This window comes from Pleurodeles waltl, chromosome 10 (genome assembly GCF_031143425.1).
Source record: "Pleurodeles waltl isolate 20211129_DDA chromosome 10, aPleWal1.hap1.20221129, whole genome shotgun sequence".
Classification (NCBI taxonomy): Eukaryota; Metazoa; Chordata; class Amphibia; order Caudata; family Salamandridae; genus Pleurodeles; species Pleurodeles waltl.
The window spans coordinates 742,661,734-742,674,924 of NC_090449.1; the positions used below are offsets into that span (position 1 = coordinate 742,661,734).

General features: G+C 39.9%; 1 protein-coding gene and 1 long non-coding RNA gene across 12 annotated transcripts in view; one reads left to right on the top strand and one right to left on the bottom strand.

Moving 5' to 3' along the window:
• WAC (WW domain containing adaptor with coiled-coil) overlaps positions 1-6,920 on the bottom strand; it is a 554,026-nt gene extending 547,106 nt beyond the window's left edge. For 7 of the 9 annotated variants that reach the window (XM_069211305.1, XM_069211299.1, XM_069211297.1 and 4 more), the window contains exons 1-3: positions 6,601-6,843; positions 6,373-6,406; positions 4,939-5,134 (exon numbers count right to left, since the gene is read on the bottom strand). In XM_069211305.1, coding sequence (XP_069067406.1) covers positions 4,939-5,134; positions 6,373-6,406; positions 6,601-6,641 — 271 coding nt within the window. In that variant the 5' untranslated portion in view covers positions 6,642-6,843. The other 2 variants (XM_069211302.1, XM_069211303.1) reach the window with 2 other exon arrangements.
• Positions 6,921-7,488: 568 nt separating this feature from the next.
• The window catches only part of LOC138261835 (uncharacterized), a 46,872-nt gene continuing 41,169 nt past the window's right edge, over positions 7,489-13,191 (top strand). For 2 of the 3 annotated variants that reach the window (XR_011199155.1, XR_011199156.1), the window contains exon 1: positions 7,537-10,391. This is a non-coding gene — a long non-coding RNA (uncharacterized lncRNA). The other variant, XR_011199157.1, reaches the window with a different exon arrangement.

A 13,191-nucleotide genomic window follows, 5' to 3' on the forward strand; every position in this document is an offset into this window, starting at 1 on the left:
AAAAAATTATTGTAATGTAATTGTTGGTGCCCCTAATCATTAAATGTCTGTATCTTTCTATCTGGGTGCCCTACTAGAAATGGATGTGCACTTGTGTCTGTCTTCGCCAATATTCATAGCAGGTCCAATTAATTCAACACACACTGACCATTTCGAATTAATTCATAAACAGGCGACCAAAATAGAAAAAGTTTTCCTGAGTGAAAAACCTAAACTCAGGAATGCGCTGATGTCTCAAATAAAGATTCCAAAAAAATATATGGTAAACTCTTACTCATCAACCAAGGTGGCATGCTCATCATTGGGTTTTCCCCACCCGTCCAAAAATGTTAAGGGGGTGGGTGAGCTCCCCATTTATAAGGGGTATGTATGGGACTGCCCCCTACCCAAGACGTGGTTAACAATACCTATAGATATTGCTAAAAACTCTTTAATATTGGATTCAAAAGAAATAGTATAACAATACATTACAAAGGTGTTAAGGATAACTGCTGGCCCTGCATTCCTCTACTCCATTTGTTTCATCTATGATGACGGCCATGCCCGGGTCCCCCGCTTTCTTCCGGACCTGGGTCCCATTTTTATGGAATCCATACCAGAGTCATAACAGCATCCCAAAAAATTAAATATATCTACTGGGAAAACCTTCATATCTAGACGCCCCGTTTATGAAATATAGGGTTTGCAAGGAACCAATCACAGACTGCTCTTGTTCTCCCTTCAGTTTGTAATGAAAACTTTAATGTTATGCCACCCACCCCATTTGACTGCTCTACATACAACTATTATTACTTTTGGCCAACATTTTTCCCTTAAAAAATGTTACTAAAGTTGAAATAAAAAAAAATAAAAACTTAATTCACAGAGACTTCATCTGATTAACTATAATTGCTGCTTTTGAAACACATTAGTCACATCACCAAGATCTGATATTGATACATGTCCCGTTAGCACTATAGCCTTCCCTGATCAGTACTGCCTTGAACAACAGTTACTCAATGCTTGCTTTCAAGCAAACACTTTTGCCAACAATAGTGTTACTTTGCTATGTAGAGTTAATGGTACTTGCACAGCCATTTGTAACTAGCACTTGACAAATACAAAAATAAAAAACAATGCTGTTTGAATTACACTAAATGTATGACTTGTCACACAGATATAATTTGTATAAATAGCATACATTATTCCAATTACCTACTTGACACCCAAAGTTGATATTTCCTGCAAGTTAACAACTCACATCTCTATATTTTAGAAGCAGGGTCTAACCAAAAAACATTGCTTCTTGCCAAACTTTATTGCACTAAGAAAAAATAAGCCACAGCTATACATTTTCAGGTGGCAAAAATGCATGCCCCCTTTTTATTGGGGTAATTTAAAATGTACACTTTTTACTTTTGAGGGTGAAATGTCTATTCTACCAATCCCAAATATCTAATGTAAGAAAGACAGTATATACTTGTATATACAATCAGAATTATGTTGGGGCACACAAAACTAACCACAGGTTTGGATGGCTATCACCCCAATTCAAATAAATAACAGTTTAAATTACCTTTGGTACACTAGTTATGATCAGCAGCATGAATTGAGGTAGGTTAAAGTTTCGAAATGGGGATTCCAAACTCAATACGAGCAAATGGAAAAACAAAAATTGCACGAAAAGATTGCAATCAGTGAACTTTGTTAAAGCCTACATCAAACAATTAAGCACATTAAATTTCAACTTGTGGCAGAGTTACATTTGATGTTTCCAAAAGGTACTTGTAGGACTACTTTGGATTCAATGCAAATTCTATGCAAGTAACCCCGGTGCAAGAATGCATATTTTAATTTGTATTCATTTTTACACATGACCCCATTTATGGATTTAAAAGTAATGGGGATCTGTGGACGATATGTTTTAAAACAATAAAAAACATGAATGCTTTAAATTACCAGTTCCTTTGTGTCCACTTTTGTTACTGGGAAAAATTAAAACATGCTTGGCATTTTATGATTTATTTCAAATTCTATGAATTTAAGTACAACTAAATCATACTGTGCATGGTTACACCTGGTTGCCAGATGTTTATTCAGTCAGTTTTTAGGCCCTTGTAAAATGATCGCCTTCCAAAATTACTTCAAGTGTTGTATGCCGCCAATGTTGGAGTCAAAGAAGGACCTGGAAAAAAAGGACTTGCAGATTCCAATGAAGCATGAGACAGAGTTGTGTTTTGAATACATGGTTCAATCAACTCAAGATATAACAAGTGAACCTCATCAGATGGCCAACACTGCTACCAACCAAACTGACTACCGACTCTGCAGCATAAGGTGGAAAAGCTCAGCACTCAACAAAAACATGTCCAGGAGCAGATTGTGGCACAGACTTAATATTGAAGTAGAAGCTAAAACTGAAGAAAACCAGGAAAGTTAAATGCTGAATTTCAGTGCAAAGCAAGGTAGGATAAACAAGAATATATGAAGCAAGAATGCCAAGAGACGGAGGTTAAAAGATACATAACAGACCCCTTTAGGAAAATCAAGGAGAACTTCTACCCATGTATTGTAATACTGATGGACAAAGAAGGAAAATCTCTCTTGAATGGAGAAGACACAAAAAGAAGGAAAGAATGTACAAAAGAACTACACAACCAATATAAAATCTGAGAATTGGGGGCTGATCTAGAAAGCCAGGTTAGATGGGCATTCAAAGTCACTGCTAAGTACAAAGCAGTTGGAACAGATGCAATACCAATTGAAATGTTCAAAATAACAGGATGACTTAACCGAAGTAACGGCGACGTAACAGATATGGAAGAGAACAAAGTGGATGTAAGGCTGGAAGAGATCCACATTTATACCTATCCCAAAGAAAGGGGATGCAAAAGACTGCTTAGTCTACTGAACAACAGCCGTAATTTTGCATGAAAAGGAGATCATTGTACAAGCAATACTACAACAATACACGGAGTGAGAAAATCCAGATGTACAAGCCGGTTTCCGGAAGAAAAAAAAAAAATAAAAAAAGGAGGAATGAATGACCAGATTTCAGCATGCGATGATGGATACATTTATTTTTTTTTAAAAATCAGAACATCTTTTTCTGCTCTACAAACTATATTAAGACTTTCGACTACATTGATCATGGAAAATTGATTGATGTATTTAAATACAAGGTGGTGCCAACCCATCTGATCAGCTTCATGAGGAATTTGCACACCAACCATGGAGCGACGGATACAGATTATGGAGAAACATAGTAGTTCAATGGTGCAAAATGTGTTAGACAATGTTGTATCCTATCACCATATTTGTTCAACCACTACATTGAGCAATGGATGTGAAAATCTGGACTCAGATATTCAGACTGGAACCAAAACTGGAGAAAGTAAAAGCAACAGACTGTGGTATGCTGATGAGACAACACTACCTGCACAAAGTGCAGAAGAACTCAGAGCAACGATTGTCAAGATCATAGAAAATAGCCCTGCAGTAGGACTACAGCTAAATGTGAAAAAAAATACGTCAACAGGGATTTTAAGGAGTCTCAGAACTGAAAAATGAAGAAATTGGGATTTCCAAAGATTTCATTTCCTTGAGATCACAGCTAAGTCGAGAAGGAAATTACAGCCTTGCAGTCAGAAAATGGCTACTACTGAGAAGAAGAGTAATAACAAGCTTGGCATAAGTTAAAGATATGAATCATCAAAACAATGGTCTTTCCTGTAACAATGTATGGATGTGAAAGCTGGACGACTGATAAAAATGACCGAAGAATTGACCCCTTCTAACGGTTGGGCTGGAGAAGGCTTTTGAGCATCCCATGGACTGCTAGAAGAGCAAATCAATCAATAATTGACTCAATCAGGCAGGAACTTTCACCAGAATAGTTTATCATAAAAATTAGGCTCACATATTGTGGCTATAAAATGAGACGACTCCTTGAAAGAAAGAAAAAACACATTGGAAATGATGGAAGGTAAACAAAAAAGAGGACGACCACAAGGGCACTGTGCCTGGATGCAAATCAGAATCTCCAAGACCTAAATAATTATTCTACTGACCAAAAGAAATGGGGAAATGTTATCCATGGAACAACCAAGAGTTGGACACAACTGAATAGATAAAACGACGATTTTGTGAAGTAGCCACTACACATTTCCAACTGCTAAGGAATTCTTAAAACAGGCCACACAATAGCAAAAAAAAACAACCAAAAAAACATACTTAGCAGATAACAATACTATAGTTGGGAGCATCATAATATGATTTTTGGCACAATGGAGCTACTGTGGATATGTTTCTACAACCAATCTTTAGTAGTGAATACATGCTTCAAGATAGCATGTTAATGTACTGCTGAAGTCTATGATGATAAGTAAGCTAATATTTTGCAGAATTTGTTACAGGCATGCCACAGCGATTTTGCGTTCATTTTACAGAGCGCTATAGCACAAGGAAGGAAACTTTTATGGCCAACGCAAACTAATATCCCAAATCATAAAATCAATTTAGGGCCTCTGGGTACCAGCTGGTCATGAACATAGTTGTCATACAAAAGCTGATGGCCAGAGGGCCTTCACAACGAACAGAAGAAGTATAATTTCTATTAGCCAGGAAAAAAGTTGGCAGTCTACAATCGGTAACTGGCCTGCGTGTAATTAATAAATAATAGGTAACATCTCCAATGAAGATGTTATTTCTTAAACATTAAATTAGGGACGGTATAATACATCACACAAAAATAAAAAATAAAACACCATTAATGTCAGGATTTTGTTTGCTGAAAATATGCAAGAATTAATTAGAAACATAACTAAACATGTACAATTTGTAAATGCAAAGGGAAAAACGGAAAGCATCAAACAATCTCATTCAACTGTACAATGTGAGCTAGGTCATTCTGTATTCAGTAAAATGCAATTATAAGAAGAAAAAAAACTACAAACTTACCACCGTCTCTCTCGCGCACCCTGTGTGTATGTGCACTTTTAGCTTTGCTGTGCCCTGTACCATCGCTGTACTTGCTTTCAGGACTATTGGACCGTCGCAACATTTTATTTGGAGGCGAAGGATCTGCAGGATCTCGCATCTTTTCATGGCGGTGATCTCCGGTACTAGGCTGAGTTTTCGACGAGTATTTAAGAGTCTACAAAAATAAACATTTTTGACACTTCAACAAAAAAGACATAAATGATTTCTTAGGATGCGCAAAGGTGTCTATTTTTAAATTACTCTCTACTGATGTTATTGTGACGCCTCAAGCAATGCACACAAACACGCTTTCTGCACAGAAACTTCACCTTTTCTAATTAATGATGTGGCCAATAGAAAATACAAAATTTTGCTATCAACACTGACAATATTTTAAGAACTTTTTTTGGCTACAAATAACATTTAATGGAGGCCCTGTAGCAGCTTTTAGATGTTCAGTAACACTGTTTCATACTATACTCTGTCATATAAGTAGAGATGGGTAAAAGTATGTTTACTTTTTTTATTTTTATTTTATTTTAACAACAGAACGCGAAAAACCCAGTTTGGCCCAAGCTGTTCTGTCGGATTTGCTTATGCACTGATTGAATAAATCAATCACTGATTAACAATTTCGGGATTCTCTCCTTCGGCTGCACCACAAGACAAGTCAACACTGTCTGCGAACTGATTTTACCAACAGAAGAAAATGAACTCAATGAAGAGCTAAAGGTGTTACATCTACATTCAACACCACAGACGGACCCTCATAGTCGGAATTTAATGCTCATGTGTTGTCAACCTACAGTCACTTGACATGTTGGCATTGTTTTTATGGTACCAATGCAACTTAATTCTCTATGATGCTCTAAAGTTGAGGTGTCACTGTTGTTTCTGTGACCAACCAAATCAATTTGGAAGCATTTTAAAAACATACTTCACGTAAAATCGAGGAATAACGAAATACGTAGTGATTTAAAATAAAAGTACTGATGGTGGTAGGAAATACAAACCTGCAAAAATTAAAGTAATGTGTTGTAGAGCAAAAACGTAACGTATGTTTAATGGTCGCTTCACTTCCGTGTTTTAAAATCGTAACACGGGTAATAGTTTTCCACTACCACCACGCCAAACATTGTTTATTTCTAAACAAATACGTCAGTATCAGTTAGGAGTATATCTATCAATTGTAATGGGACTACGCGAGGGCATAGACACTGCTGGCCTGTGCTCTTCTGAAGCACTATTGCAGTATGTTGCACACGGAGGCAGGTATGCAGAAAGAAGGGACTGCTGGGGGCGGGGCGCTGGTACAGCAGAGAACTATGCCGCTGTCTCTGCAGCAGCACCGAGGCCTGCGCTGCCCGGAAGCATCGGACTAAAGTACTGCGGCCCCCAGCTGAGGATAGGTACCTGGTAGGGCTGCGACTCTCGCCGGTCGTGACAGCTGAAAAAGACCAATAAAAGACAGCATTAGAGGAGGCCACGCGTCCCCGGGGAGGGGGTCCGTGTTAAGGGGTGAGGGATGGGACGCTGCGCCCACGGCCCCTGGCCCCGGGGTCTCTCTTCGCTGCTATACAACAAAAATGGCGGATTTGTCATTAGACAGAAAAACGGTTGTGCGCAGAAAGTGCGATTTACCCATCACTGAGTCTCGGCTGTTTCCTCGCATACATTACCATCAATGCCCTGCGTATGTGTGGGGGCGCGCGGGGAGGGGAACCGGGTTCTGCGGCCAAGGGGTCGCAGCGATAACGGGGAGTGGGGCGCGGGGGTCTGTTACAGGCACGAGCGCTGGCTGTCCATCCTCCAGCAGCGCGCACAGCCAACTACACAACACTAGCGAGCGTAGGGCAGGCAGGCTCGCGGGAGCGGCGACGCATGACTCACGTCGGCGCGAACGCCCAAGAGGAGCGTCCCAAAACATCGGAGCGCACGCGCGCATGGACCTGTTCTGCGGAAGAAGGAGTAAGCGTTCAATTTTCGACCACAGTTGCGTCCCCAACGCGAGAAAAGAAACTGAGTGTTGAGAGTGATTTAAAATGCTTAGAAAGCCAGCCACTCGAAGCACTATGGAGTGAATTGTACATTAGAAGCTATAATTGACCCTAATTTCTAATGTAGTTTGGTCTGCCAGCAAGCAAAGTTAATCAGGTCATGCGCCCACATTTATTTAGTAAACTAAATTAACTTAACTAAATATTTCAGCGCTAAATAATAGTCCAGTGTGTTTGTTAAAATTTGAAATTATAAATGTATTGGAGTTCCATGACATTGAAAAATATAATTACATGAACAGATTTGTAATAAATGATGGTGGATGACCGCATCCTATGTGCTTTGTGATTGCTGTACGTATTTTGCTAGTCCTTTTTCTCTGATCGCTATACTCCGTGCGCAATTAATGGCCGTCGAAGTCGGGGACTTCCTATTTATTTCCACCAATGGGGGCTATGTTTCTATGATGGCGGTGCAACACGGGCACGCGCCTTTTCGTGCGTCATTTCCTGTTGCTTTCTTCGTTGTCTGTAGTTATCGCCGTTCATCGTACGGAGTGGCTGGGTGTTGGAGGTTTCATCTTTTTATTGTTTATTGCTGTTTTCTTTTCCTTAATATGTGTGTTTAGGGCCAGTGAGATTAAAGATACTATTTATTATATATGGATAGTCTAGTGTTAACTATCTGCGTAGTTGAAGATTCACGTGCTATTCTTCGCAATATTCTTATACAGCGACGCCATTAGTGGGTTGTCTCGGAGTACGGTTTATTTCGTGATGTTCGGCTTTCCTGATTTTCCACCGGTGATTGCAGCCCAGACAGCTGTTCAGCAGGTTTCATGCATGTTTGAGCGTATTAGTACGTCGATGCGTTTAATAAGATTCTTTAACAATAAACGTTTTTGATGAGACTGTTGGACGTCTAATACTTTAATGTTAATATGAGTAGGGGGAGAATGTTTCTGTTACAGAAATCTCGTTGTTAAACGGGTTTTGTGTCGTGGATTACATCTATATCTTTTTTTTGCCAAGCGGTTTACATTGTGTCCATTTGGCTCGATAATTTTGAGTTTAATTAGCCGTTCGGTTGTATAAAGGACTGACGTTAAACCTGTTCGTCTATGAATGTGGTTTGCTCTTCTTTCTAATTCAGGCGCGTCCCAGTGTTATCTCTACATCTGACGTAGGTAATAGCTTTCACAACTTTTTCTGATGTTTGGGTTGTGGGGTTGTAATCTGGGGGTGGGGTAGGAGAATTTCAACCCCATTATAGTACGTGTGAATGTTTAAATTGTGTGCGTTCGCTTTAATTGTTCCAGCCGTAATGATTTGATATAGGGGAAGCCGTTTGCTGTTAACAGTTGGAAATGGCTTAAGCTTTAGCCGTATAATTTCGAATAGGGAAACTCTGTTTTTTTTTTTTTTTCTCCTTATTTAAGAGTGAATGAAGGACTATTTCACATAAGGATGTGGGTTATTTTTTTCTCACACTTTCGACGTGGAATCCAGGTAGCAACAATTATTTCGTATCTAATCAGTTTTGGTTGGTGTTTAACAAAAACACAAGTAGAAGAATTGTGTTAAAGCAATTCGGCATACGTGAATTTACAGCGGAAAAGTGATGGATGACTTAAGTAGTTCAAGTGCTTTGTAGGAAGAGGGTGAATGACAAAGGTTTGTGTTTAGTCAGAGTGTAGGGTATGGAAACATTTACTAAAGCGATATATTAGAAAGCATCCAAAACAATCGGTAGAGTTTTTTTAAGGTGTGGAAAATACCGTCCTTCGGAAGACAAAATGAATACCTAATCTCTCCGCCTCCACTTCCCCCGCATGAGACCAATGTTAGATACTTTGGGGTAATCGATAGTGTTAAATAAATGTAGCACATTGATAACTGATTTGTAGTGAGGTGAATGGACAGTTTTTCTCAACAAATGAAATAATTTTCGGTATTCATTAATATAGCTATGCGTGGTTAAGAAAAAGCTGTGCATCGCTTACGTGAAAGAAAAGTCAGTATGTTCTGCTTTAAAATGAACTTCTGCTGGTCAGAATGGATTATTTGATGTGGCACCTGACTAGCGATCACTTTTGAGAGGAGCTTAGTGTCTGTCATTCAGCAGTGATACAGGCCTCTATATTATGAACTCAATGAAGGGTTCTTCTCTGGTTTACAGAGCACAGTAATGTTGGCTTCCTCTCAGGAAATATAGGTACTTCTTGTAGATAAAACCTCATGGCACAGCAGATGGATTAGGGCCATAATCAGTTGAGGCAGTATACAGAACTTGGACAGAAACTCGTCTGGACCAGATCATTCATGGCTCTTTCGAATTAAGATATAATTTATTTCCTGCAAAAAGGAATCAACCTCCAACACTTTAATTATTTTTATTTTTCTGGCACTTTATACACCATAGAATAGAGTAGTAAATTTCTTCTGGAAAGAGTATTGTTCTATAGCTCTGGAAACGGCAAGCGATACTCTAACCTACTTGACGTTTTTATTCGTGTCTGGTGGTAATTGTCCGGGTGTAACACATAAGTTATGTGTTTACAGTACGTTTTACATATTAATTCAAAACAGAAACCTCGGTTAAGTGATATTTGTACCCTACATGGCGTGTGTTCGTAGTCTCCTTCCTTCTGCTCTGTCATTCTCTATCTTACTGATAGTTTTAAAACAGATATTAGGGTGAGACATCAGGCAAGATGGAACATGAGGGGAGAGGCGGTTTGTGAACCAAATGAGTGTGATTAGAAGGTTGGACACACTGACTGGATATTACTTTAACAAGAGTTGTTGGAGATAAGGTAGAGAAATAAGAGATGTGTTAAATGAGGTGGAAAGCTGGGGGCCTACTTGAGAGGAGCGTTGGAAAGCTGACATTTTAAAAAAGAAGCAAGATGTGAAATATTCTGGGTAGGGAAATGAATAATAGAGGTGGTGTTCGGAGTTTAGGGAGGAGATTATCTCCTGACCATAAAGCATGCTTTAAAAGCTATTTTCTTCCTAATTGGGAGCTAGAGATGAGATAATGGGCAGGGCTACTGAAACTGTTAGGCAACGAAGATCAAATTATCGGTCCGGGTTTAATAACTTGTCTGATAAGAGAAAGAAAATCAGTGGCGCACAATATTATCCTCCTAAATTTGGAATTTTAATTCTGATGCGCATTGGTCAAAATTTCCTCTCATAAATTGATTCACTGTAACTTTTGATATCTTTCAGCTACAAAGAATAGGTCCTATTTGTGAGAAAGCTATACGGAGTTGTGAATTTACACTCGATTGTAATTAACCCCTTTTTTTAGAATTCCACTTTGAAACTCCATGGAAAGCTGTGCGTTATACATGTTTCAGTGTAGATAGGAAAACTCCGTGGAATCAAATGATTAGTCACTCTGGGCTTATCTATTGCACAACATGAAAGGTGAGTGAATTCTCCAACTAAAAGCAAGACTACATATTTTAATTTAATTTCTGGTCGTACTTTGACATGTAGGTGATATTCAAGTAAAAGCCTCTAACGTGTAATATATCCTTCTGGTTTATCCCTTAGGCACGGTACTTTGATGATGAGGATTAATATACATGCAAAGAGAAAGTCATCAGACTGGCTAGGGGGCAAAGGATTTTGTGTGTGAGTGTGTAAGACGAGGAGGGAAAGGGCTATGAAGACAGACCTGCAAGTGCCTATAAACTCTCAAGGAGGATTAGTCGTGCTTTACACACCCCATTCACAGGGATAAAAATGCACAAAGTGCTGTATCAACTTCTGTTTATCTTTCTTGTGCCTGAAGAAAAACGCCCATCTTTCACAGCTTCTTGGTCGATTGCCCCTCATATAAGCAAGATGGATGGGGGCGGCAGTGTATGGGGGTATAAAATAACCAGGACGCAATAGCGCTGGTACCCACTTCTTTCCTCCTAGGCATTGATCTTATGTGACTGCACAGCGTGGAAAAACAATTAATTTTGCTATTGTTTGCTTTAAATATCTAACGTCTTAAAAATGGCAGTGCCCAGCATAAGTTTAGGAGAAGCAGTTTTGTGACTTCTTTGCAAGACGCTCCAGTTTCTACCACTATGTCACAGCAAAACATGGCTCAGGTTGAATGGACCATCTGCTGGGTTTCTTTAACTGGGGGCTTCTCAGAATATTAATGGGACTCCGTGTGGATTCTCTAGACCGTCAGCTGCTGCTGTGAGCAGCTCTGCTCCAGCTGCAAGACCCCTGCAAAGTTGGAGATTATTTTGTAAAATAAAACATGCTCCAGCATAAACCCTGTGCTTGCAGTGTTTGAATGTCCCCAGTTAGTGCGCCGTCCCCTTTGTTTCAGCAATAGTGTAAAGAGTACCCAGTGAAGGGAGCGTTTGATATGCATTGGGAAATGTACTCCGCTGTTTGACTGTGAGGGAATATAAATGGAACAGTAGGGGACCTTGGCTGCCTTTCGCATGCTGTGTAAATGGGTGAGATGGCAAAAAACACCTTCGCTTTTAAACTGAAATGTATTTACAAAGGGGCCATGTGCCTTGGTACTTGACGTATGTTAACTTGTACCACCATTCTTTTGCATGGCACCTGTTGAGGTTGCTATGTCATCTCTAGCACTATTCACACCAACGTGGATATGGAAGATGCCTCAATCACACTGAACTCACCCCCACCTCTCTAAGGAGAATGTGAATGTAGGATAATCGTGCACTCCTTGATTAACCTATTTACAGAGTCTGTGATCTTCAGCAAAGCAGCTGTCAAACTGAAGTTGCTTATTGACATGCTGGCATTAAGCGCTATAAAGAACTGACCACAAAAATCCTATAGTATAACATTTCTCTTTTGGCAGGGCCCCCTGCATCACTGTACCTCCAGTACAGTGGTATTAGTAAGTTGGTGACAATTGAACAACTATCATTTATGAAGGCTTACTCTCTTATGCCTGTTTGGGTCATCCTGTGATAATCCTTACAGGTCTTCTGTGGCTGTTAGTATATGTGCCTCAGGTGCCCGTTCCTGTGAATGAGATTAATGCTGGTAGTGACATTCATTGTACAACAACTGCACAGACACCATAAACTTTCGAAACGTAGACATTCAGATCTCTCCCTAGACAATGTTGACTAGTGGGTAGGGTGTTAGTCATAGGAACTGAGTTTTACTACCCATGTCTTCAAACTGCATGATCTTTGCCAAGTATCTCCGATCTTTCCTCCACCAAATATTGTGATTTCTGCTCCTGTTCATGCCAACAGTGGAGGCATTTAGAAACAAACCAATTGCTGATAGTAAGGACTGCAAACAAATCACTGCTGTCTCCCCCACTGTGTTGTGTTGCTCATGTGCTTCTTCCCATGTTGCTTTCTTCCCCCCCCCCCTCCCCCCCATGCTTGGTGTTGCTCTCTCCCCCACTGTTTCTCTCCAGTCCTGCCCTCCGTGTTGCTTCCCTCCACTTGTGATTGCCTGCTCACCAATTGCTTCATCCAGCTCCTCACCCACCCTGAGATGCTTTCCCCACCCTTCTTTCTCACCAGTTGCTTTTCCTCCCCACTCCACCCTCTGTGTTGCTTCCTCCCACCTGTACCCTCCTTCTGTTATCTATTGCTTCTCTTCACCTCTGCCCTCCATGTTGATTAACTCCACCCTTCCTACATTAAATAACAAAAATGGTAAATGCAGCCACAAAATGACATGGTCACAAACGCACCATAGTCCCTTTTTTATACTTTATTTGACTTGGCCTTGCTGAGCAACATTAATTAAGAATACTGATCAGCCTTTCCAAAGGCGAGACCTATCGGCTTTTTCAATGCTTATTCTAAGAGGTAGCTTATTTTTGTGCTTTCACCCTACTTCCAGTTTGTGGTGAATACCAGTGGAAGCCCGTGGGTGATCTAGGAAGGGTGTAGATTTCTGGAAAGTAGACATAACTCTAAAATAAGTAAGGGGTCATGTGTAAATTCCTAAAGGTTTTCCCAAGGAAAAGAACTGTTGAGGTAAAGACATGCTGAAAATGAGTAGGAAAAAACTGCAATTTATGACATTTTTATCTGTAACTTTGTCACCATTGCATTTATTTCTTCTAAAATATACAATATACTGTTATGTCCACTAGAGCTTTCTGGTTGTGGGGATATTTAGGATTTGTAGGTTCTCGAAGAGCCCAAGGTACCCATAGCCAACAACTGAGCTGCACAGTACAGTGGTTTACATTGAATATCGCCTATAG